The sequence below is a fragment of the Pseudophryne corroboree genome, chromosome 1 (genome assembly GCF_028390025.1).
Source record: "Pseudophryne corroboree isolate aPseCor3 chromosome 1, aPseCor3.hap2, whole genome shotgun sequence".
NCBI lineage: Eukaryota > Metazoa > Chordata > Amphibia > Anura > Myobatrachidae > Pseudophryne > Pseudophryne corroboree.
The window spans coordinates 369,516,544-369,541,517 of NC_086444.1; the positions used below are offsets into that span (position 1 = coordinate 369,516,544).

The 24,974-nt window shown below is 46.2% G+C and overlaps 1 protein-coding gene and 1 pseudogene across 2 annotated transcripts in view; both read right to left on the bottom strand.

The window, feature by feature from the left end:
* Positions 1–24,974, bottom strand: part of UPB1 (beta-ureidopropionase 1) — a 129,707-nt gene that overhangs the window by 59,645 nt on the left and 45,088 nt on the right. The window contains exon 5 of one of the 2 annotated variants that reach the window (XM_063913038.1): positions 17,510–17,671. The exons of the other annotated variant lie outside the window; for it this stretch is intronic. Coding sequence (XP_063769108.1) covers positions 17,510–17,671 — 162 coding nt within the window. The remainder of the gene's footprint in view (positions 1–17,509; positions 17,672–24,974) is intronic. 2 annotated transcript variants of the gene reach the window in all.
* On the bottom strand, positions 21,424–21,541 carry LOC134939536 (5S ribosomal RNA; annotated as a pseudogene).

Genomic DNA, 24,974 nt, shown 5'->3' on the forward strand with positions numbered 1-24,974 from the left:
GATTTAAATCCCAGGGTACTGCAGGAGGAACAAATGGTGGTTGAATGTATAACATTCCCTGAAAAAAAAAGTACGCACATCCTGTAGGCTAGCAATCTTTTTCTGAAACCATACAGTTAATGCTGATACTTGAACTCTCAAGGAAGCCACCTTTAAACCCTTATCCATTCCTGCTTGGAGGAAATCCAAAATTCTGGATACTCTAAAAGATCTTGGAGCCATACCTTTTTCGCTACACCAATGAATATAGGCCTGCCATATTCGATGATAAATAGGGGCTGAAGAAGGCTTTCTTGCTCTAAGCATGGTTTGAATTACCTGTTGTGAAAATCCTCTTGATTCTAGGATAGAGGTTTCAACAGCCACGCCGTCAAAGACAGACGTTCCAGATGGCTGTGATAACAAGGCCCCTGTATTAGTAGATCTGGACGTTGAGGAAGCAGAATTGGAGCTTCCATGGACATCCTTCTGGGCCAAGCTGGAGCTATTAGAATTATTGCTCCCTTTGCTTGCTTTATTTTCCTCACCACCATGGGTAACGGGGAGATTGGGGGAAACAGATATGCCAGATGAAATTACCATCTCTCTGACAGCGCATCTACAAGAATCGCCCCGGGATCCTTTGTTCTTGACCCGTATGCCGGAACTTTGTTGTTGAGACGGGATGCCATGAGATCTATCTCTGGCAGACCCCATCTGTTTACTAGAGTCTGAAATACTTCCGGGTGTAACGCCCATTCGGTCTCCTGAATGGTGTGTCGACTGAGAAAGTCTGCTTCCCAGTTCAGCACTCCTGGCACAAACACTGCGGACAATGCCGGAAGATGGAGTTCTGCCGATCTTAGTATGCGAGTTACTTCCTCCATCAATCTTTTGCTGTGAGTTCCTCCCTGATGGTTGAGGTACGCTACTGCTGTTGCATTGTCTGAACGGATCTGGACTGGTCTTTCTTGAAGAATGTCCTTTGCCTGAACCAGAGCCATATATATGGCCCTTATTTCCAACAGATTTATTGGCAGGCAACTTTCCCTTGTGGTCCATTTTCCCTGGAACCAGAAACTTTCGAACACTGTTCCCCAGCCTTGAAGGCTGACATCAGTTGTCAGTACTTGCCAATCTGCTATCCAAAAGGGTCTCCCCTTGTCTAGATGGTCCATCTGTAGCCACCAGGCTAGTGACCTTTTTACGTTTACTGGAAGCTTTATCATCTGTCTTTTTATTGTCCGATGTTTTCCATTCCATCTGGTTAGAATGAGGTGCTGTAGGGGTCTGGAGTGGAATTGTGCATATTCCACCATGTCGAATGTTGACACCATTAGACCCATCACTCGCATTGCTTCATGGACTGATACTGTCTGACTGTGCAACAATTCCTGAGTCATTACCTGCACCTTGGATATCTTTTTCCCAGGTAAGATTATTCTTTGTAGACTTGAATCCAATATGGCCCCCAAGTGAACCATCCTTTGTGATGGACTCAGAGACGACTTTTCCCAATTTATGAGCCATCCGTGTCTTTGTAGACAAGCTATTGTCTGTTGGAGATGGCCCAAGAGTAATTCCTGGGATTGAGCCAGGATTAAAAGATCATCGAGGTATGGAAAAATTCTTATCCCCTGCTTGCGGAGATAAGATGCCATAACCCCATAATCTTGGAAAATACCCTGGAGGCTGTCGCTAGCCCAAAGAGCAAAGCCTGGAACTGAAAATGTTGCTGGAAGATGGCAAACCTGAGGTAACACTGATGGGAGCGTGCTATGGGCACATGCAAGTAAGCATCCTGTACATCCAGAGATACCATGTAATCTCCTGGTTCCATGGCCAAAACCATGGAGTGTAATGTCTCCATGTGAAACTTTGGAACCCAAATGTATTCGTTTAACCTCTTGAGATTGAGAATTGGTCGGAATGATCTATTTGGCTTCTGAATCAAAAATAGGTTGGAGTAAAACACCCGTCCCCTTTGTGTCAGGGGTACTGGGATAATAACCCCAGACTGAAGCAATTTCTGAACTGCTTCTTGCAGAGCTCTGGCCTTCGACTTTATACGAGATGGGCTGGTGCAAAAAAACCTTTGAGGAGGCTGCTTCTTGAAAGGGAAACCATAACCGAGAGATACCACCTTCTGCACCCAAGCATCGGTCATGGACTACTGCCATATGTGTGCAAAGTGAAGGAGTCGGCCCCCAACCCTGGAATCCTCCAGGCGGAGGCCCGCACCCTCAGACTGATGGCTTCTGTTCTGGTTTGGAAGCTGGCAGTCTATTGGCCCATTGCTTCCTACCCCTAGCTGATTTATTGTACTGGGGTTGGTTAGAATCATCCTTTCCTTTTGCTTTACCTTGCCATCGAAATGGGCGAAAATTTTGAACCCCTCGGTTTAGGGTTATAACTAGCCGGAAACCTGACCTTTTTGGATTCAGCTTCCGATTCCAGAATATCTGTCAATTGTTTTCCCAAACAGAATATTACCAGCGAAAGGCAACGCTTCCAGAGCTTTCTTGGATTCTGCATCCGCTTTCCAAGTACGTAGCCAAATTGCTCTACGAGCGGCTACCATTAAGGCTGATGCTTTAGAAGCAATCGTACTCATATCAATTGCTGCTTCTTCCAAATATTGCGCAGCTTGTTTTATATGGCCTAGATGAGACTCCTACTCCCTGGTAGGTGCGGAGAGGCCACTCTCTAGTTCCTCCGCCCATTCTACCATTGCTTTTGCTATCCGGGCCGAAGCCATAGCTGACTTTACAACAGCCCCTGACAGAGAAAAATTGTTTTTCAAGAAACCATCTACTCTTCTATCTGTGACATCATTCAATGAGGTAGAGGGCAACGGTAAAATAGATTTTCGCACATGTCGCACAACATGTGCATCTACTTTAGGAGGACCTTCTCTTTTAGAACAGTCTTCAGCCGGAAAAGGATTGTAAGAATCCCACTTTTTCGGAATTCTATATTTCTTATTGGGTGTAGCCCAAGGTTCCTCCATAATTTCTGTCAGATCTTCTGACCCTGGAAACTCAATCCTAACTGTTTTTGGACGTTTAAACACAGGTGCTTTAGATTTTGTTATTGCTTTGGCTGGTTCTTCCAGAGACAGAATAGCCTTCATGGCATCAATAAGCTCAGCTATATCCTCTGAGCTGAAACCCTCCGACTGATCGTCATATGGGGTATTTGAATACACTGTATCCTCATCTGTTGTATCGTCTTGTGTAGTCTATAACATAGATGTTTTCTACCCTGGTTTTACTAGCCTGCTTACTTGTTGAAGCTGCTGGAATTAACCCACAAGAAGGGAGCTGCATGTAAGGGTTAATAGTGTATCCTACTCCCGGGTGTGGCACTGCAGGTGCTAATCTGTCAGCTATTGTAGACAAAGTCTATGCAAACACACCCCATGGTGGATCTACTGGTTGCTGAACCAGAACCTGTCTTTTATTTTGCCGATATGCACAACAGTTTGCACATAACCCATCATAAGTTAGATACTGGGCTAACATCCCTACTTTACAAGATAGACATGTTAAGGGTGTAGGAGTCCCTGATAAAGTATCCTCATCACTTTTGCCGCTCACAGACATGGTAAATAATCTGTTTATACAATATATTACACTCTCAGTGACCGAGATCACTTATATAAGTATAGAAGTGATATCAATCTGACCACAACCTGAGCACCCGAATCGAGGTTCAGAAACAATACTGACAAACATTTAAAAGTCAGCAATCACACTAGCAGTCAGTCACATGTTAAAAATTAGCCATTGTCATATGTGTATATAATCAACCACAAAAATACTTGTCCAGTATGTAGGAGTACAATTTACCGTTTCTGTTTTTAAACAGCTATTTCAATAAGTTTTTTCAGTCATATTATGCAGAAAACAACAGTACGGTACAGGCCTCATATGCATTGTGTACCAAAATTAACTATTCATACTACACAGTAGATAGAATTGTAGTACTGTATAACCCTTACTCAGTAGAGTGGGATACAGGGAGACTCACCCCACTTCCAGGATCGATCAATACGCTCGAAAGACGCTGAGTGGATCCAGACGCTACTAGTGTACACTGCCGCTCCGGTAACTGATAAGGACACAGACGCTCAATGAACGATTAGTGTATGCAGACGCTCCTGTCCGCGACCCGGTCTTAGCGGTAAACTCCAGTGTACACAGTCAAATCGGCCTAAGCTGCGACCGAGTTCCCTCGTGGTAGCTTCTGAGCAGGAAGTGAGGCAATCAGTTCATGGACGGGAGACGCACGGAAACTGGTCATGAACTGGGGGGAGGGGCGACCAGGAAAGCTGACAAACTCCAGGGATCGCGGCCTCAACCTACTCTTGGCGCCTATGATCCCTAAAGCATAGCGCTGGAGCACCTAAGGGTGGCGGTGCATCAACCAATGTTTGGTAGTCTCCATCAATACAGTGCAGCTGTGTCCGAATTCCCCTAGTGGAACAGATACCTTACCTTCTCCCCATGCTCCGGCCACAGCCTGGTAACGTCTGCTGGACCTGCTGGAACATCCGACACAGACGGCCACTGAGACAGCACTAGTACCCGGAGGTAAGCGTTGTTGCGACCCGGTGGAGAGTTGTTGGAGCGACTCTTTCCAATATGCGTTTAAGATGCTGTTAAGAAAGATCACTCAAAACATAGTAAGACTATAAAAAGAAAATAATAAAGCTTAGGGCTGCCATAACAGCAGCCCTGTGACCATGGTCCGGCTCCTGCCGCACCAAACAAAAAACTGATTTGACTGAGTCGGTGGGCGGGATTATATGGACGAGCCCGATGTATCCTGGGAGGCCAGAAAGCTTGTGACTATTTGGTGCCATTTCCGCTGTTGCTCCGGCATATCCCAATGTTATCCTGTGGCTATCCTGTGGACCCAGCGGGAGAAACAAGATTTTTCTTTGCGTATTGCCATTCGCAGAACAGGCTTCTGTGGAGAACTTCCTGACTTCTCCAGCAGCACCCCTACTTTGTGCCTGAATCACATCACCACATTTTAGTATGGTGAATGCGATTCAATAAAAGGATGGAAAGCTCTGCTTTCAGTTTCTCTGGTGTGTTCAAATTTGCCATCTCAGGATAGTGTAATCTAAACATCAGTGCGAAAATAGCAGGGACCTGCTCCGTCCCCCTGACCTCATCCACGGGCGCATGCGCAGAATGGACCTGGCTACCGGTTCCACACTTCACAGAGGACTGTAGAAGATGACAGCATCGCTGAAGCTCTGGATACTGCATTGCATCACCGGAAAGGTAAATATACACAAATTGTTACTTAACTAAGCTGTATATTGCATCATACTGATGCGCTATAAAGTAAAGGTAACTATTCTGTTTTCATTTTCTACATGAATAGGCCTCTTTCTTCCTTATTTTCTGGTTATCCTGGGGATCAGGGCCGGATTGGGCACTGCACCTTGCGGGAAGTTCCCCGGTGGGCTGTTTGGGCTGCGGGGCCACCTCACATATGTAGCTCCTCCGCCCTCCTCACGTCACCTGCCGCCTGATTTACAGGAATAGCGCACACAGTGTGCGCCGCAGCCCCTTACCGTCATAGGGAGCACAGGCCCCAGCCCTACCTAGCTGAAAGGAGGAGGAGGTCCGCGCGCTAACCCCTCTGATGTCACCCGCGTGGACCTCGGGAGGGGGGGGGGGGGGGGGAGACTGTTCGGCCACGGCGGGTGCGCGTCCTGCAGGAGAGGGTGAGTACAAGTCTACTCTGACCTCTGCCTGCACTGCGCTTACGGGCCACTACCAGACTGCACTGTAATGCCAGCCTTCTGCAGGAAGGGAGGAAGCAGCCGGGAGAAATGGTGGTGACATGGAGCCTGCCCTGATTGCTGCAGTCAGGCAGATCTCCATGTATCACTATCAGGCACTGCAGCTTGCAGGACATATTTTTAAAAGACTGAGAGCTGCAGTGCCAGTCGTACATGGAGAGCTGGGTGGGGGAGGTATAACAGTAGGCAGCAGAGGAATACTCTCAAGTTTTATTTCCTCCAGCCCACCTTGCCCAGCCATGAGAATTCTGTGATGCAGCAATGTAGTGTAGCCGCAGCTCCCACACAAATAGAACGTACAGGTGGGCAGGCAGCGCTAGACTGTGACAGACGCCCTTAACCCGCCTCTGATGGTGGGGAGGGAATAAGGAACCGGTGGCACATTGAGGGCAGACACCAGTGACCGATGTGGCAAGTGGGGTGGGGGTGACATTTCTTATATGTATAAGCGGCACTGCTTCCGTGGACATGTGTATAAGAGGCACTGCTACAATGGGCATTATTATGTGTAAAAGCGGCACTGCTACAATGGGCATTATTATGTGTATAAGCGGCTCTGCTACAATGGCCATTATGTGTATGAGCGGCATTGCTACAATGGGCATTATATGTATAAGTGGCACTGCTACAATGGGCATTAAGTGTATAAGCGGCACTGCTACAATGGGCATTATTATATGTATAAGCGGCACTGCTACAATGGGTGTTATTATGTGTATAAGTGGCACTGATACGGTGGGCATTATTATGTGTATAAGCAGCACTGCTACTGTGGTCATTATGTGTATAACGGCACTGCTACCGTGGTCATTATATGTATAACGGCACTGCTACTGTCGTCATTATGTGTAAAAGCGGCACTGCTACCGTGGGCATTATTATGTATATAAGCGGCACTGATACAGTGGGCATTATGTGTATAAGAGCACTGATACTGTGAGCATTATGTATATAAGCGGCACTGCTGTCGTGGTCATTATTATTTGTATAAGCGGCACTGCTACCATGGGCATTATTATGTGTATAAGCAGCACTGATAACGTGGTGTTATTATGTATATAAGCGGCACTGCTACCGTGGTCATTATTATGTGTATAAGCAGCAATGATACCGTGGGTGGTGTTATGTGTATAATCGGAACGGATACTGTTGGCATGTGTATAAGGGGCACTGCTACCATGGGCATTGTGTATAAGGGGCACTACTGTGTAGCATAGCGTGAATATGGGGCAGCACTGTTTGTCATAATACGAGAAAGGGGCGCTACTCTGTGATGTAATATGAAATAGAGGCACTATGAACAGTGTAATGACAATAAAATTGTGCTACTGTGTGGCGTAATTTGATTTGGTACTATTGTGTAGCCACACCCCTTCCATGTGATGCCACACCCCTTCCATGTGATGCCACACCCCTTTTTGTGCCACATGCCTTCGGCGCGCACTGTTCCTTTAGATGATATGTGACTTAAGGCAAAAATGTTAATTTACAGGGGGTTCCTAACACCCTACAATTGCCCCTGCCTCTGCCTAATGGGAGTGAGGTCGGTGGCAAGGGAAAGGAGTTCCACCACCTCTCCAGAACCACTTTAAGCCCTGGTAGGAACAGACAACACATAAAGAGGAGACAAATTAAAAAGACAAAGGAGATATAGTGGCTCACATGGGGAAGAAACTGCACATACAAAATTGGAGACAAGAAGGCAAACAGAAGATGGAAGACAAATAGATGATTGATAGATGAAGGCAGGGCCGTAACTAGCTGTGTGCTAAGTGTGCCTTGCACACAGCGCAGGTCACCTGGTGGCGGAACCAGCCGCTGCTGTGATTTCTAAATGGCCTGCTCCTTCATTGCAGTCCATAGTTCTGGGCACATTCTCATAGCGCCGGCATACTTGTAATATGGAAGGCGAGACCCTCGCCCCATGCCAGCTGGTCTCTGTCATCGGATCCCCATAGCCATTCCTGCCGTCTTTCCCATTGCGCTGCCTGCAGAGCCAGATAAGAAGCGGCGGTGGCCAGAGAAAAGGTACACAGATGGAAGCGGGTGCGTTTCCTACAGTGTGGGTAAGCAGTGGCAGTGCTGGTCCGACAGTGCAGGTAAGCATCGGCGAGGTCTTTGTCCTGCAGTGTGGGTAAGCAGCAGTGGTGCGTGTTGTACAGTGAGGGAAGCAGCAGCGGTGGCCAGCAGAGGTGGGAGAGGGGGTCGGTGTGTGTGATACCCCAAACAAGGACCAGGTGCATAATGAGCAATTTTTGTGATGTACAGTAAGTGTTGCATGCTGTGAAGATGTTGACAGAAAGAAGACAGTTATTAAGAACCTGGACCTTGTGTACTTTGCCTTAGTGTATTTCCACATTATGTTCTTTTTAATACCCAGGTCTCAGATGCATTGCAGCTAACAAGGTGTTCAGCTGTTATATAAGTGGAAAAGAGAAGAGGAGGCTCATTAAATGAAAACCTCAAATGTTTACCTCTAAAAATCCTACCTCTTGGACATAATGTTAAAATGCTATATGAAGACCACTTCACAATTTCTGAGTTAAGTGGTCAATGAAGGTTGTACTAGCAACAAGGGTTAATGAGAGTAGTACTCTGAACAAAGTTGTTAAATAATTTTATGTAAAGCACAATTTCTACATTTTGTCTATGAGCACCTTTTAATACGTGTAATACCTGCCGTAATGTGTAAAAGGGGGACTCTACCTGCTGTAATGTGTAAAAGGAGACTCTACCTGCCGTAATGTGTAAAAGGGGGACTCCACCTGCCGTAATGTTTAAAAAGGGGCTCTACCTGATGTAATGTGTAAAAGGGGACTCTACCTGCCGTAATGTGTAAAAAGGGGACTCTACCTGATGTAATGTGTAAAATGGGCTCTACCTGATGGAATGTGTAAACTGGGCTCTACCTGGTGTAATGATGCTACTGTGTGGTGTATTTTGAATAATGGAGGCTATTGTGCACCGTAATATGAATTGGTATTACTTTGCGGCAACACCCCTTCCCCATGAAGCCACGCTACAGCGCGCACTGGCCCTATTTTAAATAATGGGGGGGGGGGGGGGGGGGGCGCCGATGCAGTTTCTTGCACACAGCGCTAAAATGTCTAGTTACGGTACTGGATGAAGGTATATATACAGATGTGGAACAATTGGCAAAGCATGGGGAAGCGAAATGCTCAGAATTGTTCACCCAGTGGAGATGCAGTATTGTGATGCAATTGTGGCTGTCCCATTGGCGCAGAAGCTCTGCATCAAGTGACTGGCAGAAGCCTGGCAGATAAAAGGGGAGAGAGGCTGAAAGCCCGTATTCCCAGACTAAAAAGGGTGTTTAGTCGCGAGAATGGGCATTCTCTGACTAAACCGCCTCGCCGTGGTGCTGTTTACACGGCGTTAAGTCACAAAACAGCATAGCGGACCTAGTTTTGTTGGATTTCTGCTCGCACTCCTGGAAGGGTACCAGAAGAAATCCTCTAGACAGGGACAGCATCACTCTGAATTAAATAGCTCCGGGAGCTTCCTCCCATCGCTATTCAATCCGCGTTGAACTGAATTAACCCCTAAGAAGCAGAGAGACAAATGAAGGAGATGTACTGAGAGAGAGGAGATGCTTTTAGGAAATGGACTGAGATATTTAGTGAGTGTGCAGAGGATTAAATGTCACCCCAGTTTTAATTTCTTAACTACTTCTGCTACAATACTTTCTAAACGTTTAAATCTGTTAGGTGCAGCTTATTTGACATGCTCTTCCTTTTGTTGGTGTGACTCCGCCTACATTACATTTTGAAGTAATCCTGCCTACTTTGGTATTGGCTCCACCTACAGTTGGCTCGGTGCCGCCCACATGAGGCTACTTCTAGAAATTTTTCCACGGCCACTTGTTTCCCAATCCGCCCCTGCTGGGGATTAATGACATCAGTGCAGGTTTGACACAATGGCCTCATTAAGCAACATCCACTTTTAGTTTGAGCTACAGCAACTGAAAGTGGGGAACTTTTTCGCAGGTCCACCACTCAGGGCCGGTGCAAGGTCTCTCTGCACCCTAGGCAAATCTTCAGTTTAGCGCCCCTAACCTGCAACCCCACCCACGACCACCTCCCAGAGGGGAGATGCAGGTGGCCACTAGGTGGGCTGGGGTGATTTGCATCATTATATATACAGAAAAAATGGAGAACACTCACGGACTTTTAAAATGATAAAATATATTATAAACAAGTCACAAAATTTAGTGACTTTGTTCACAATATACTTTTACTTTAAAAGTCCGTCTATACTCTATATAATGTATAATACTGTATATGGGGTCTTGTGTGGATATTTAATTAGGTCTGGGTACGAGATGCCACTATAATACCGACATTTTGAATGAAATTAACCTTACCCTAACCCTCCCTCCCCGCAGCCTAAGCCTAACCCTGCCCTGCATACTAACATTTGGGATGTCGGATGTCCATTTAATTGTATATGCGTGTACATAAATATTTACGCACATACATATATTAATATGCTTCTTATTGTGTTCAAACCCCTCATCTGTAAGTTCATTACTAACATGCATACACACTTTAATTTTTTGGTAGATGAATTCAGTGGTGCCCTCCAGTGACTGGCACCCCTAGGAAGCCGCATAAAGCTGCCTAATGGTAGAGCCGGCCCTGCCACCACTCCATTTGAACGCTTGCAGTGCTTAGGATGAGTCCTATTTGTCCTTTAGCGGTGAATCAGAGTGAATCTATTTTTATACAATGCATTATGGTCTTGGTGCTACTGGCTCAATACATTCATTTAGCTTATAAAGGAATGCAGCTTTATACTTATTTGATGGCTGGTGTTCTGATTTAAGTTCTAGTGACTATCAGTTGACACTTCAGAAGTTTTCATTGTGTGATTTATTATATGTCTCAGGAATATTATGGCAGCAACAAGAATTCTTTATATTGTTTTGGAAAGCTATTGCCACACAGTATGTGGAAAACAAGAGGCTCCATGGAAAAATAGGATTTTAATTACCTACCGGTAAATCCTTTTCTCGTAGTCCATAGAGGATGCTGGGGTCCACATTAGTACCATGGGGTATAGACGGGTCCACTAGGAGCCACTGGCACTTTAAGAGTTTAACAGTGTGGGCTGGCTCCTCTCTCTGTGCCCCTCCTACCAGACTCAGTCTAGAAACTGTGCCCGAAGAGACGGACATACTTCGAGAGAAGGAATTTACACAGATAGTGGCAAGATTCACACCAGCTCATACAACAAGGCAAACCAAGCTAACTAGCTTAAAAACACAGCAACAGCTGAATAACATTACTGAAACAAGTAACAACGCAGTACTTAACTAAGAACAAAGCATTACTGACCAAGTAACCACTGCAGGATAACCAAGCGCTGGGCTGGCGCCCAGCATCCTCTACGGACTACAAGAAAATGATTTACCGGTAGGTAATTAAAATCCTATTTTCTCTTACGTCCTAGAGGATGCTGGGGTCCACATTAGTACCATGGGGATCTACCAAAGCTCCCAGAACGGGAGGGAGAGCGCGGAGGCTCCTGCAGAACTGATTGAACAAACCTTAGGGCCTCAGAGGCAAAGTATAGAACCTGTAGAACTTAGCAAACGTGTTTGACCCAGACTAAGAAGTCGCTCTGCAAAGCTGTAAAGCCGAGACACCCCGGGCAGCCTCCCAGGAAGAACCCACCTTACGAGTAGAGTGGGCCTTAACAGATTTTGGACATGGAAATCCTGCCATAGAATTCGCATGCTGGATAGTGAACCTGATCCAGCGAGAGATCGTCTGCTTAGAAGCAGGACACCCAATTTTCTTGGGATCATACAGGACAAACAGAGTCCGATTTTCTGTGACGAGCAGTCCTCTTCACATAAATTTTCAGAGCCTTTACAACATCCAAGGACTTTGATGGAATTGAGGAGTCAGTAGCAACTGGCACCACAATAGGTTGGTTAATATGAAAAGCCGACACAACCTTTGGAAGGAATTGCTGAAGTGTCCGGAGCTCAGCTCTATATTCATGGAAGATCAAGTAGGAACTTTTACAAGACAAAGCCCCCAACTCCGACACACGTCTAGCAGGAGCTAAGGCCAACAAAGTGACAGCCTTCCACGTGAGAAACTTGACCTCAACCTCCTGTAGAGGCTCGAACCAATCCGATTGGAGGAACTGCAACACCACGTTAAGATCCCAGGGTGCTGTAGGCAGCACAAAGGGAGGCTGGATGTGTAGAACCTCTTTCAAAAAAAGTTTGAACCTCAGGGAGGGAAGCCATTTGTTTCTGGAAGAAAATGGATAAGGCCGAAACCTGGACCTTTATGGATCCCAAACACACGCCCATATCCACACCTGCTTGCAAGAAGAGGAGAAATCGTCCCAGTTGAAACTCCACCATAGGAAACTTGTTGGATTCACACCAAGACACATACTTTTTCCAAATGCGATGGTAATGTTTAGACTTAACTCCTTTCCTAGCCTGTATCAGAGTAGCAATAACCTTGTTCAGAATGCCCTTCCGAGCTAAAATCTGGCGTTCAACCTCCATGCCATCAAACGTAGCCGTGGTAAGTCTTGATAAGCGAACGGCCCATGTTGCAGAAGGTCCTCCCGAAGAGGCCTCGGATCTTCCAGCAGTAGATCCAAAAGATCCGCGTACCAAGCCCTTCTTGGCCAGTCCGGAGCAATGAGGATTGCCTGAACTCTTGTTCTCTTTATGGTTTTTAGAACCCTTGGAATGCGTGGAAGTGGAGGAAACACGCACACTTATTGGAATACCCACGGAGTCACCGCCACTGCTTGCGGGTCTCTCGACCTGGAACAATACCTCAGAAGCTTCTTGTTGAGACATGAGGCCATCATGTCTATTTGAGGTACACCCCAAAGATTTGCCACCTCCGTGAACACCTCCGGATGGAGGCCCCACTCTCCTGGATGGAGATCGTGTCTGCTGAGGAAGTCCGCTTCCCAGTTGTCTACTCCCAGAATGAAGATTGTTGACAGCGCCAGTGTGTGCCTTTCTGCCCAGAGGAGGATCCTTTTTACCTCTGACATTGCAGCTCTGCACTTTCGTTTCGCCCTGACTGTTTATGTAGGCCACCGTCGTTACATTGTCAGACTGTATTTAAATGGCACGATCTCGCAAAAGATGTGCCGCTTGGAGAAGACCGTTGTACACGGCTCTTAGTTCCAGAATGTTTATTGGAAGACTGGCCACCATCCTTGGAAGGTTTCCCCTTGAGTGACTGCGCCCCAACACCGGAGACTTGATAGGGTGGTTAGAAGGATCCAGTCCTGAATCCCGAACCTGCGGCCCTCCAGAAGGTGAGACAGTTGCAGTCACCAGAGGAGTGAAATCCTTGCTTCCAGCGACAGACGTATCCTCAGGTGCATATGTAGATGAGACCCCGACCACTTGTCTAGGAGATCCAGTTGGAAGGATCGAGCATGGAATCTTCCGTACTTAGGAGCTTTGTAGGAGGCAACCATCTTCCCCAGAAGGCGAATGCACTGATGAACCGATAACCTGGGCTGGCTTCAGGGCATCCCGGACTATTGTTTGAATCACCAACGCTTTTTCCTCCGGTAGAAACACCCTCTGCACTTCCGTATCGAGCATCATCCCCAGGAAAGACAATCTCCTTGTCGGCTCGAAATGTGACTTCGGAAAGTTCAGGATCCAACCACGTTCACTGAGCAGACGAGTCATGAGAGCAATGGACTGCAAAAAGGTCTCCCTGGTCGACGCCTTTATCAGCAGATCGTCCAGATATGGAATTATGTTCACTCTGTCTGCGGATGAGAACCATCATCTCTGCCATCACCTTATTGAACACCCTCGGTGCCGTGGAGAGACCGAATGGCAGTGCCTGAAACTGATAGTGACGGTCTAACAGTGCAAACCTTAGATAAGTCTGGTGTGGCGGCCAAATCGGATTGTGGAGGTACACATCCTTGATATCCAGGAATACCAGAAACTTCCCCTCCTCCAGACCTGAGATCACTGCTCTCAGAGACTCCATTTTGAACTTGAACTCCCTCAGATAAGGGTTTAAGGATTTCAAGTTCAAAATTGGTCTGACCGAACCATCCGGTTTCGGTACCACGAAAAGGTTTGAATAGTAACCCTTGTTTTGCATATGCGGTGGAACTGTAACGATGACCGCTGACCTTTCCAATTTTTTAATGGCTTCCTGTAGGATAGCCCTGTCTGTCAGTAATGCTGGCAAGCCTGATTTGAAGAATCGGTGAGGGGGGAGTTTTTGAAACTCCAGTCTGTACCCCTGGGATACAATATCCTGCACCCAGGGGTCCAGGCCGGACAACACCCAGACGTGTCTGAAACATCTGAGCCTCGCACCCACCAGACCGTCCTCCGGGCTGTGCGGTCCACCGTTATGCTGAGGATTTGGAGGAACCAGAAGCAGACTACTGGTCCTGTGATCCTGCAGGTGCAGGCTTTTTGGCTTTTGCATGCACACTGCTAAAGAAAGTGGTGGGACTTGGACTTTTTTGTCTTAGCGGTCCGAAAGAACTGCGATGTGGATGAAGAAAAGGGTTTCTTCATAGAAGGCGTAGCTGAGGGAAGAAATGGTGACTTACCCGCGGTTGCCGTGGAAATCCACGCATCCAACGCTTCCCCAAACAGAGCCTGAGCTGTGTATGGTAGGTTCTCCACACTTCTCCTGGATTCCGCGTCCGCTGACCATTGGCGTAGCCAGAGTCCCCTGCGAGCTGAGACAGAAATGGAAGATATCCGTGCATTCAGCGTACCCAGGTCCTTCATGGATTCCACTATGAACCCCGCAGAATCCTGTATGTTACGTAAAAATAGTCAATGTCACATCTATCAATTGTGTCTAAGTCTTCTAGTAACGTGCCTGACCACTTTACTATAGCTTTTGAGATCCATGCACAGGCAATAGTAGGCCTTAATGCCACCCCTTAAGCAGTGTGTATGGATTTGAGCGTAGTGTCAATCTTACGATCAGCCGGTTCTTTTAACGCGATAGATCCAGGGACAGGTAAAACCACCTTTTTTGACAGTCTGGAGACAGAAGCGTCAACTATGGGTGGGTTTTCCCATCTTTTTCTATCCACCTCGGGGTAGGGAAAAGCAACCAGAACCCTCTTGAAGATTTGGAATTTTTTCTCCGGGGTTTCCCAGGATTTTTCAAATAAAGCATTTAATTCTTTAGACGCAGGGAAGGTTAGCGAGGCTTTCTTATGGTCTGTGAAGTAAGACTCCTCAACCTGCTCAGGTGGTGTGTCAGTAATGTTTAACACATCTCTCATTGCATCTCTCATGGCCTCAATCATGAGCTACACCCCCTTAGCCAGGGATGCCGCCCCCCTCAGCACATCCCCATCACCATCTGCCGTGTCAGAGTTGGTATCTGTGTCATCTTGCATAATCTGGGCAAGAGCACGTTTCTTTGGGAATATGTTAGGGGATTGAGAAGGAGTAGGAACAGAACCTGACCAAACAGCCATAGAATACTTTAAAACCTGAGTTTCTGTCTCAGTATGAGCTACCCTAGTAGAGATCGGAGATATCCTTCCCTTAATAGAAGTCAGCCATTCTGGCTCAATAATAGGAATCTGAGACAATGCATTACATTCCTGGGTACATGGAATGGATTCTTCTGGAGAAGAAATATCCTCTGCAGCATAATACACAGAGGTGGTCATTCAGAGTTGTTCGCTCGCTAGCAGTTTTTAGCAGCCGTGCAAACACTATGCCGCCTCCCACTGGGAGTGTATTTTAGCTTAGCAGAAGTGCAAACGAAAGGATCGCAGAGCGGCAGCAAACTTTTTTTGTGCAGTTTTAGAGTAGCACAATACCTACTCAGCGCTTACGATCACTTCAGACTTCAGTTCCTGTTTTGATGTCACGAACACGCCCTGCGTTCGCCCAGCCACGCCTGCGTTTTTTTCGAACACTCCCTGAAAACTGTCAGTTGACACCCAGAAACGCCCACTTCAAGTCAATCACTCTGCGGTCAGCAGTGCGACTGAAAAACTTTGCTAGACCCTGTGTGAAACTACATCGGCCGTTGTAAAAGTACGACGTGCGTGTGCATTGCGCTGCATACGCATTCGCAGAAGTGACATTTTTTTGCCTCATCGCTGCACAGCGAACGAATGCAGCTAGCGATCATCTCGGAATGACCCCCAGAGTCCCTGGACATGGTTATGTGAGAAACATACACCACACTCACACGGGAAAATGTCAGACACAGTTTTTTCCTAAGAACTTTCAGAGAAACAGAGCTTGCAGCCAGCCCACACACAGCGCTTAATAAGGAAGATATAACAAAATACTTGGCGCTGACTGTGTACCCTTAATAGACTGTACAGTAATTATACAGCCTCCTCCCCCTTCTACAGCCCCTTGGTACCGCACAGGATAGCTGGAGTCGTGTGGAGGGACAGCTCTCCCTGTCAGCGTCTCTGTAGCTGGATCTGCAGGGAGGAAAATGGCGCTGAACGCTGCTGGGTCCGCTCTGAGAAGCTCCGCCCCCTGAAAACATGGCGCTGCTTCCAGCTTTTAAATCTTTATACTGGCCTGATGTATGGTGCTGGTAGCAGTACCTAGGTTCCTGACAGCCTGGATGACCAGTATAGGGTATAGGCGCTGGCTCAGGGCGCCCCTCATAGCGCCGCACTGTGTACCGCTGAGCCTCCGGAGCGCAGTTAGTACTGCGCTCCCACCCTGTTGCCGCCATCTTCACACCAGCTCCCCGCTTGCTGTGGCGCCGGTGACTCACTCGCCACCGGAATCTTCTGGCTCAGTTAGGGGGTGGTCACCTGGGGTGGCTAACGATCATCAAACTCAGGAGCTCAGTGTCCTGTCAGCGGAGATAGTGGCCATTAACCTCTCAGGGTTGGACACTACTCCCCCCCTTAAGTCCCTCGAAGCAGGGAGGCTGTTGCCAACAGCCTCCCTGTGCCTAAACTCTAATAAAAAAATAATATATATATATATATATATATATATATATATATATATATATATATATATATATATATATATATATAAATACTCCTATGGAGCTCCCCTAGCTGTGACCGGCTGCTCCAGGCACATTTTCTAAACTGAGTCTGGTAGGAGGGGCATAGAGGGAGGAGCCAGCCACACTGTTTAACTCTTAAAGTGCCAGTGGCTCCTAGTGGACCCGTCTATACCCCATGGTACTAATGTGGACCCCAGCATCCTCTAGGACGTAAGGGAAACATTCCGGCTAATTAAACAATAATTTATTAAAGAGTGTGTCCAGAAATACATCCCACTCAACATGTGCATTTTATTACTTTACCCTAATATAGCAAGGTCATTAAGCATCAACAGAACCACAATTTCCAGTATCAGTAATATTTGATCATGTAAGCATTTATACAGAATTCTGTAACAACATGAAAACCTTAATTACCAGCACCAGCATGCATTTACCTTCTGAGGAGCTGCAGATAATCTACTGAACATTGGGGCAAATGTACTAACCTGGAGAAGGGAAAAAGAAGTGATAAACCAGTGATAAGCGCAAGGTGATAATGTACCAGCCAATCATTACAGATTTTTAAAAAACGGCAGTTAGGTGCTGATTGGCTGGTGCGTTATCACCTTGCGTTTATCACTGGTTTATCATTTCTTTGTCCCTTCTCCAGGCTTAATACATCTGCCCCATTGTGTGCTGGACTTACCTCATTGAAGTCTCCAATTCTTGGGATGTGATTTTTCCGGCTCTTACCAAGAACAGCGCCTGTGTTTGATATCACCACAGCGGTGTTCCACAGTGTGCCTCCATGTGCCTCATCCCTCTCCAAGATAGGAGACACAATTACCATGTTGTGCTTCTTTGCAAGCTGAAAATAACAAACAATAATATTCTGTAATGTATCAGAGAGAGAAATATACGTTATGATAAGAACTTACAGTTAATAACGGTATTTCTCCTAAGTCCACAGGTTCCACAGGATAACAATGGGATATGATGGAGCGACAGCAGATTGGCACCAAACAATCGCAAGCTTTCAGGCCTACCAGGATGCAACGGGCTCGTCCATATATCACCGCCCACTGGCTCAGGCAAATCAGTTGGATTCCAAAGCATCTAGGCAGGAGCATCATGTAGAGCCCTAATCAGACGAGAAGATCACACATGCACACCCTTCCATACAAGAAGGAAGAAGTTAGTGAGTAGCAAGATCTTCAAATCAGGTGTGTCAGGGTGGGATCCCTGTGGAACATGTGGACTTAGGAGAAATACCGTTATCAACAGTAAGTTCTTACCATAACGTATATTGCTCCGGCAGGGTCCACAGGTTATCCACAGGATAACAATGGGATTTCACAAAGCAATTTTGGTGGTGGGGACGCTCCTGATTGGACAGGAGAACCTTTCGCCCGAATTCAGCGTCATGAGAGGCAAAAGTATCCAAGCATAATGCCTAATGATTGTGTTAATGGAAGACTATGTGGCTGCCTTACATATCTGTTCTTCTGAAGCACCATGTTGTGCTGCCTATGAAGAACCTACCTTACCAGTAGAGTGAACAGAGACATTAGCCGGAACAGGGAGATCCGCTTGAGAGTATGCTTCCGAAATAGTCATTCGAAGCCCTCTAGCCAGCGTCTATTTAGTAGCAGGCCATCCTCTCTTGTGAATTCCGTAGAAAATGAAGAGAGAATCTGTCTTTCTGATGGCGCTTGTGCGATCCACGTAGATCCTTAATGCTCGGACTACGTCCCACGATGCATCTCCCGCAGAAAGTCCCGATACCTGAAAAACCGGGACTACATTTTCTTCATTAAGGTGGAATTTAGACACCACCTTAGGAAGATACCCAGATGTAGTTCTGAGAACTGCTTTATCTGGACAAAAAAAAAAAAAACAGAAAAGGAGAACAACATTCCAGCGCTCCTAAATCTGATACTCTTCTAGCTGACGCCACAGCCAGTAGAAAGAGAACTTTAGCGGTTAACCATTTAAGATCCACTTTATTAAGTGGTTCAAACGGAGGAACTTGAAGGCTTTGAGGACTAGAGCCAAGTCCCAAGGCATTGAAGGAGGAATAAAAGGAGGTTGAATGCGCAGCATTCCCTGGAAAAAGTACGCACATCCTGTACATTGGCAATTGTTCTTTTGGAACCCTACAGTCAATGCTGATACTTGTACTCTCAAGGAAGCCACCTTCAAACCCTTATCCATTCCTGCCTGAAGAAAATCTAAGACCCAGGAAACTTGGAAAGATTTCGGGTCCATATTTCTTTCACTGCACCATGAATATAGGCCTGCCATATTCGGTGATAAATGCGAGCTGAGGAGGGTTTCCTTGCTCTGTGCAATGTTTGAATTTACCTGTAGCGAGAATCCTCTTGACTTCAGGATAGAGGTTTCAAAAGCCACGCCGTCAACGATAGTCGATCCAGGTGCCTGTGATAACAAGGACCCTGCATTAGTAGATCTGAACGTTGAGGGAGCAGACGTGGAGCATCCATCAACATTCTCTGCAGATCTGTGTACCATTGCCTTCTGGGCCAAGCCGGAGCTATTAGACTCATGGCACCCTTAGCTTCTTTTATCTTCCTCACCACCCTGGTAGCAGGATGATCGGGAGAAAAAATATATACGCCAGATGAAACTCCCATTTCACTGACAAGACGTCCACAAAGATCGCTATGGGATCCTTTGTTCTTGCCCCGTATGCGGGCATTTAGTTGTTCAGATGGGACGCCATGAGATCTCTCTCTGGCAAACCCAACTTGTCTACCAGAGTCTGAAAAACTTCCGAGTGTAGAGCCCATTCGCTTGCTTGAATGGCGTGTCGACTGAGAAAATCCGCATCCCAGTTTAGGACTCCCGGAACGAATACTGTGGACAATGCTGGAAGATGGAGTTCTGCCCACTTTAGTATGTGACTTACCTCCTTCATTGCCGTTTGGCTGCGCGTTCCTCCCTGATGGTTGAGGTACGCCCCCGCCGTTAAATTGTCCGAGCGGATCTGGACTGGTCTTCCTTGAAGAGTGTCTTTTGCCTGAACCAGTGCCATGTATATGGCCCGAAGTTCTAACAGATTTATTGGCAGGCAACCCTCTTCTATGGTCCATTGTCCCTGGAACCATAATCTTCTAGACACTGCTCCCCAGCCCTGGAGACTGGCATCTGTTGTCAGGATCTCCCATCTGATATCCAAAAGATTCTCCCTTTGTCTAGACGGGATGTCTGTAGCCACCAGGCTGATGACTTTCTTACCTTGTGTGAAAGTACCATAGTCTGTTTCTTTATTGTCTGATGTATTCCATTCCATCTGGCTAGAATCAGATGCTGCCGAGGTCTTGAGTGGAATTGTGCATACCCCACCATGTCGAATGTTGACACCATCAAACCCATCAGTCACATAGCTGCGTGGATTGATGTTGTTTGACTGTGTAACAACTCCTGAGTACTTGACTGTACCTTGGATATCTTGTTCAGAGGTAATCCATTTTCTGCAGACTGGAATTCAGTCCAGCCCCACAGAGAGTCATCCGTTGTGACGGAACCCGAGATGACTTTGCCCAATTTATGAACCACCAGTGCCTCTGCAGACAAGTCATTGTCTGTTGGAGATGGCACAGAAGCCATTCCTGTGCCATCATCATAATTTTGGTAAATACTTTGAAAGCTGTGGCCAACACAAAGGGTAAGGTCTGGAACTGAAAATGTTGCTGGAGGATGGTGAACCTTGAGAGAACACTGGTGGAACAGTGCTATAGGAACCTGTAGGTAAACATCCTGACTATCCAGGGATACCCTGCAATTCCCTGGCTCCATGCCAAAACTATGGAGCGCAACGTTTTCCTGTGAACCGTGGTACCCAAACTTATCTGTTTAGGATTTTGAGATTGTGGTGAAAGGATCCTTCTGAACCCAAACCCGGTTGGAGTAAAACCCCCTGTCCCTATTGTGCAGGGATTACTGGAATGCCTATTCCTGACAAAAGCCATTTCTGAACTGCTTCTTGCAAACCCCTGTCCTTCGCCTCTACCAGAGACGGACTGGAACAGAAAACTCGAGGAGGATGCTTCTTGAAGAGAAACATAACCTAGAGATACCGCTTCTTGCACCCAGGCATCTGTTTGTAAACGGTTACCAGATCTGTGCAAACTGAAGAAGTTGGCCCCCTATCCTGGGGTCCCCCAGAAGGAGGCCCGCACCATCATGCTGATGGCTTATCCTCTGGTTTGGAAGCTGGCCCTCTAGTTGCCTTTGCTTCTTTGCCTTACCAAACTTATTGTATTGGGGCTGTTATGTTCCTTTATGACCGACAAGGCCGAAAACTGGACCCCTATGTTTGGGGTTATATGTGGAAGGAAACATAACCTTCTTGGAGTCTGATTCTGACTCCAGAATATCTGTTAACTCCTTAGCAAACAGAAACTTCCAGCCAAAGGCAAATTTTCCAGAACCTTCTTTGATTCTGAATCAGCTTTTCAAGTATGTAAGTAACACTGCTCTGCGAACAACTATTGTTAATGCTGATGCCCTAGAACATTAGTGTCCATATGAGCTATATGGGATTCTTGCTCCCTTGCAGGCGCTGAAAAACCTGTCTTCCAGTACCTCAACCCAGTGTACCTACAGCACCTGGTATTCCAAGGTGGTCTCCCATCCAAGAACTAACCTGGCCCAACACTGCTTATCTTCCAAGATCTAGTGAGATTGGGTCCATCCAGTGTGGAGTGCTGTAGATTGCAAGGTGAAGTCATGGCTGGCCTTATGACTGCCCCAGACAGAGACAATATGGTTTTCAGAAAACCATCCCTCTTTTGAAGTTGACGGCAAAGGCCATATATATTTTCACACTATCAAATGATATGCGTATCTCTTTAGGAGTCATTTCCCATTTTTAAACAGTCCTCAGCTGGAAAAAGATATTTGGAATCCCATTTACTGGGAACCTCTATTCTTTATTGGGTATAGCCCAAACCTTTTCCCTGATTTTCATCAGCTGCTGGGGTCCCCCATGAGGAGGCCCTATTTATTTGGGACGTTTAAACATAGGTACCTTATTTTTAACACGGCTCTGCTGAATCCTCTAAGGACAGAAAAGCCTTTACTGCTTTCATTAACTCAGCTATTGCCGAAGAAGAGTATATAGAGGTTTCATCGTCTGATGAATCATCCTGTGTAGCCTGTGCAGTTGATGATTTATTTACACTTGGTTTCTCAGCTTGTTTTATTAGAGAAGCTGTTGGAGATAGCGTAGGTAGAGAGCTGCCTGTATGGGTTAATAATGAACTCTATTCCTGGTATCATAGCTGCAGGAATTAACCTTTCAGCCATACTGGTCAAGGTCTGTGCAAACATCAGCCAAAGGGGATTTATCTATTATGCTGACAAGTAAACCATTTTACACATGAACCATCCTGTACCAGATCAGAGAGAACCATTTTACACATGAACCATCCTGTACCAGATCAGAGAGGATAACACAGTTATTGCAAGACAACATGATATGAGTGTTGATGTTCAAGTGTACTCGCGTCACCTTTGCCGCTTTTAGACATGATAAATATTCAGCACTTTCACAGGTTACTACACTTTATTATTCTAAAGTGATATCAATCTGACCCCTACCCATGCACCAGCATTGAGGATGAGTAGACCAACTGACAAACATATATTAAAGTCAGCAATCACACTAACAGTCAGTCACATGTTATATATTAGTCATATGAGCACATAATCAACTACAAACATATTTTATAGTATGTAGGAGTACATATTACTGAATTTTGTTTTATACAGATCTTAATGTATTCAGACGCATTGGGAAGAAAACCACAGTAATGTACACAGACTCATATGCAATAGGCACTTAAACTTAACTATTCATACTGAAAAAAGTAGATAGAAATTTAGTGCTGTATAACCCGTACTCGGTAGAGTGGGATACAGGAAGACTCACCTCACTTCCAAGATCGATCAATACGTTAGCGAACACTGAGTGGATCCAGATGCTACTAGTGTACACCGCTGCTTCAGGAACTTTAAGTGAACACAGACGCACTGTGCATACAGACGCACCAGCCATACAGACGCCTAAGACCTAGTACTGGAGCACCCGTGGTGGCGGCGCGTCAGCTACTGTTTGGTAGACTCCTTCCAATACAGTGCGGCCGTGTCCGTATTCCCCAACTACGGGGAACCGATGCCTTACCTTCTCCCCATGCTCCGGCCACAGCCCGGTCATGTCTGCTGGACCTGCTAGTATATCCAACACAGACGGCCGCCGAGATAGCACTGTACACATGGGTAAGCGTTGTTGCGACCCGGCGGAGAGTTGTTGGAGCGACTCTTTCCAATATGCGTATAAGACGCTGTTAAGAAAGATCGCTCAAAAACATATTAAGACTATAAAAATAAAATAAGAAAGCTTAGGGCTGCCTAGAACAGCAGCCCTCTGACCATGGTCCGGATCCTGCCGCACTAAAACCTGATTTGCCTGAGCCAGTGGGCGGGGATATATGGGCCCGTTGCATCCTGGGAGGCCTGAAAGCTTGTGATCGTTTGGTGCCAATCCGCTGTTGCTCCATCATATCCCATTGTTATCCTGTGGATAACCTGTGGACCCTGCTGGAGAAATATACTGCTCCCATAATATTCCACTAAATACTACTCGCCCCCTGTCTTTAATGCAGTGCCCTGACAGAATCATACTTTCCTACTCCCCTGCATTGTCTAGGAGACTGGGAAATGTCACAATAGGGGGTGGGGCTGGAGATTATACTCCGCCCAGCACTTTACAGTGGCGCAGTACTGTAATGATGCAAATTGTGTCACCAAACATCCCACATACATTAGCACCCTGGACCTCCTTCTCTGAGATCAGCAAAATGAGGCAAGTGTGATCTTATTTGGAGAAAAATAAATTCAGATGGTGTGGTATGCTTGACCGGCAGTCAACATACCGGCGCCAGGATCCCGGCAGTGGAATCCCACACTGGGTACATTTACTAGTTAATAATAATAATAATAATAATAATAATAATAATAATAATTAGAAGCACACTCTCTAGGCTTGTGTAGTTAGAAGGTATGGTTTAACTCCCTTTAAGAAAACAGTAAAGGTATGAACACAACTGAGTCCTCAAGCCCTGAACACTACAATAATCTTCTTTCAATGCAATTATTTCATACTCCAAATATGTAAGTAAACAAAAAATTAGACCTTTCTTAGCTTTAAACATATAACTCCAGCGTCAAACGCAGGATTTTAAATGCTTGATTTTAGATAAAGTGCGGCCATCCTGTGACTATGAAGTGGGCATAATTTGCACTTTACCAGTTATCACCTGCCTCATACAAAGTGCTGTATATAACATACAGCAGACATTTACAGGACCAACAGTCGCAGAAAGCCATGAGATGCAGCAATAGGTCCAGCCTGTCTGAGCTGAATGCTTCTTTCCAGATGTGGGCACTACTCCAGAATTCAAGTCCCTTACTATGTGGAAAACTGGCGTGGCCAAAGAACCTGGTCATACATGTACACAGTGGTCTCCTTATAAACTGGATAGTGTATGTTGGGCGTAATTCCAAGTTGATAGCAGCAGGAAATTTTTTAGCAGTTGGGCAAAACCATGTGCACTGCAGGGGCGGCAGATATAACATGTGCAGAGAGAGTTAGATTTGGGTGGGGTGAGTTCAATCTGCAATCTAATTTGCAGTGTAAAAATAAAGCAGCCAGTATTTACCCTGCACAGAAATAAAATAACCCACCCAAATCTAACTCTCTCTGCACATGTTATATCTGCCTCCCCTGCAGTGCACATGGTTTTGCCCAATTGCTATCAAAAATCCTGCTGCGATCAACTTGGAATTACCCCCGTTATACAGTATTAGAATTAACAATATTGCTGGTTAATAGAAGTGTAACCTTAAATCGAGTTCAGTATGATCAACTAGATGCCGGCCGTCAATATACCGACAGTGGCATCCTGCCTGCCAGTATACCAGCAGCGGGACGAGCGCAGTGTCCCCTCACAGGCTCACTGCACTGGCCACGCGCCATGCTGTGGGCTCAGTAACTTGCTGCACGTGCCACAGTTTCTATTCCCACTCTATGGGTGTCATGGACACCCACAGAGTGGGAATAGTCCTGTTGTGCCGGTATTCTGGCT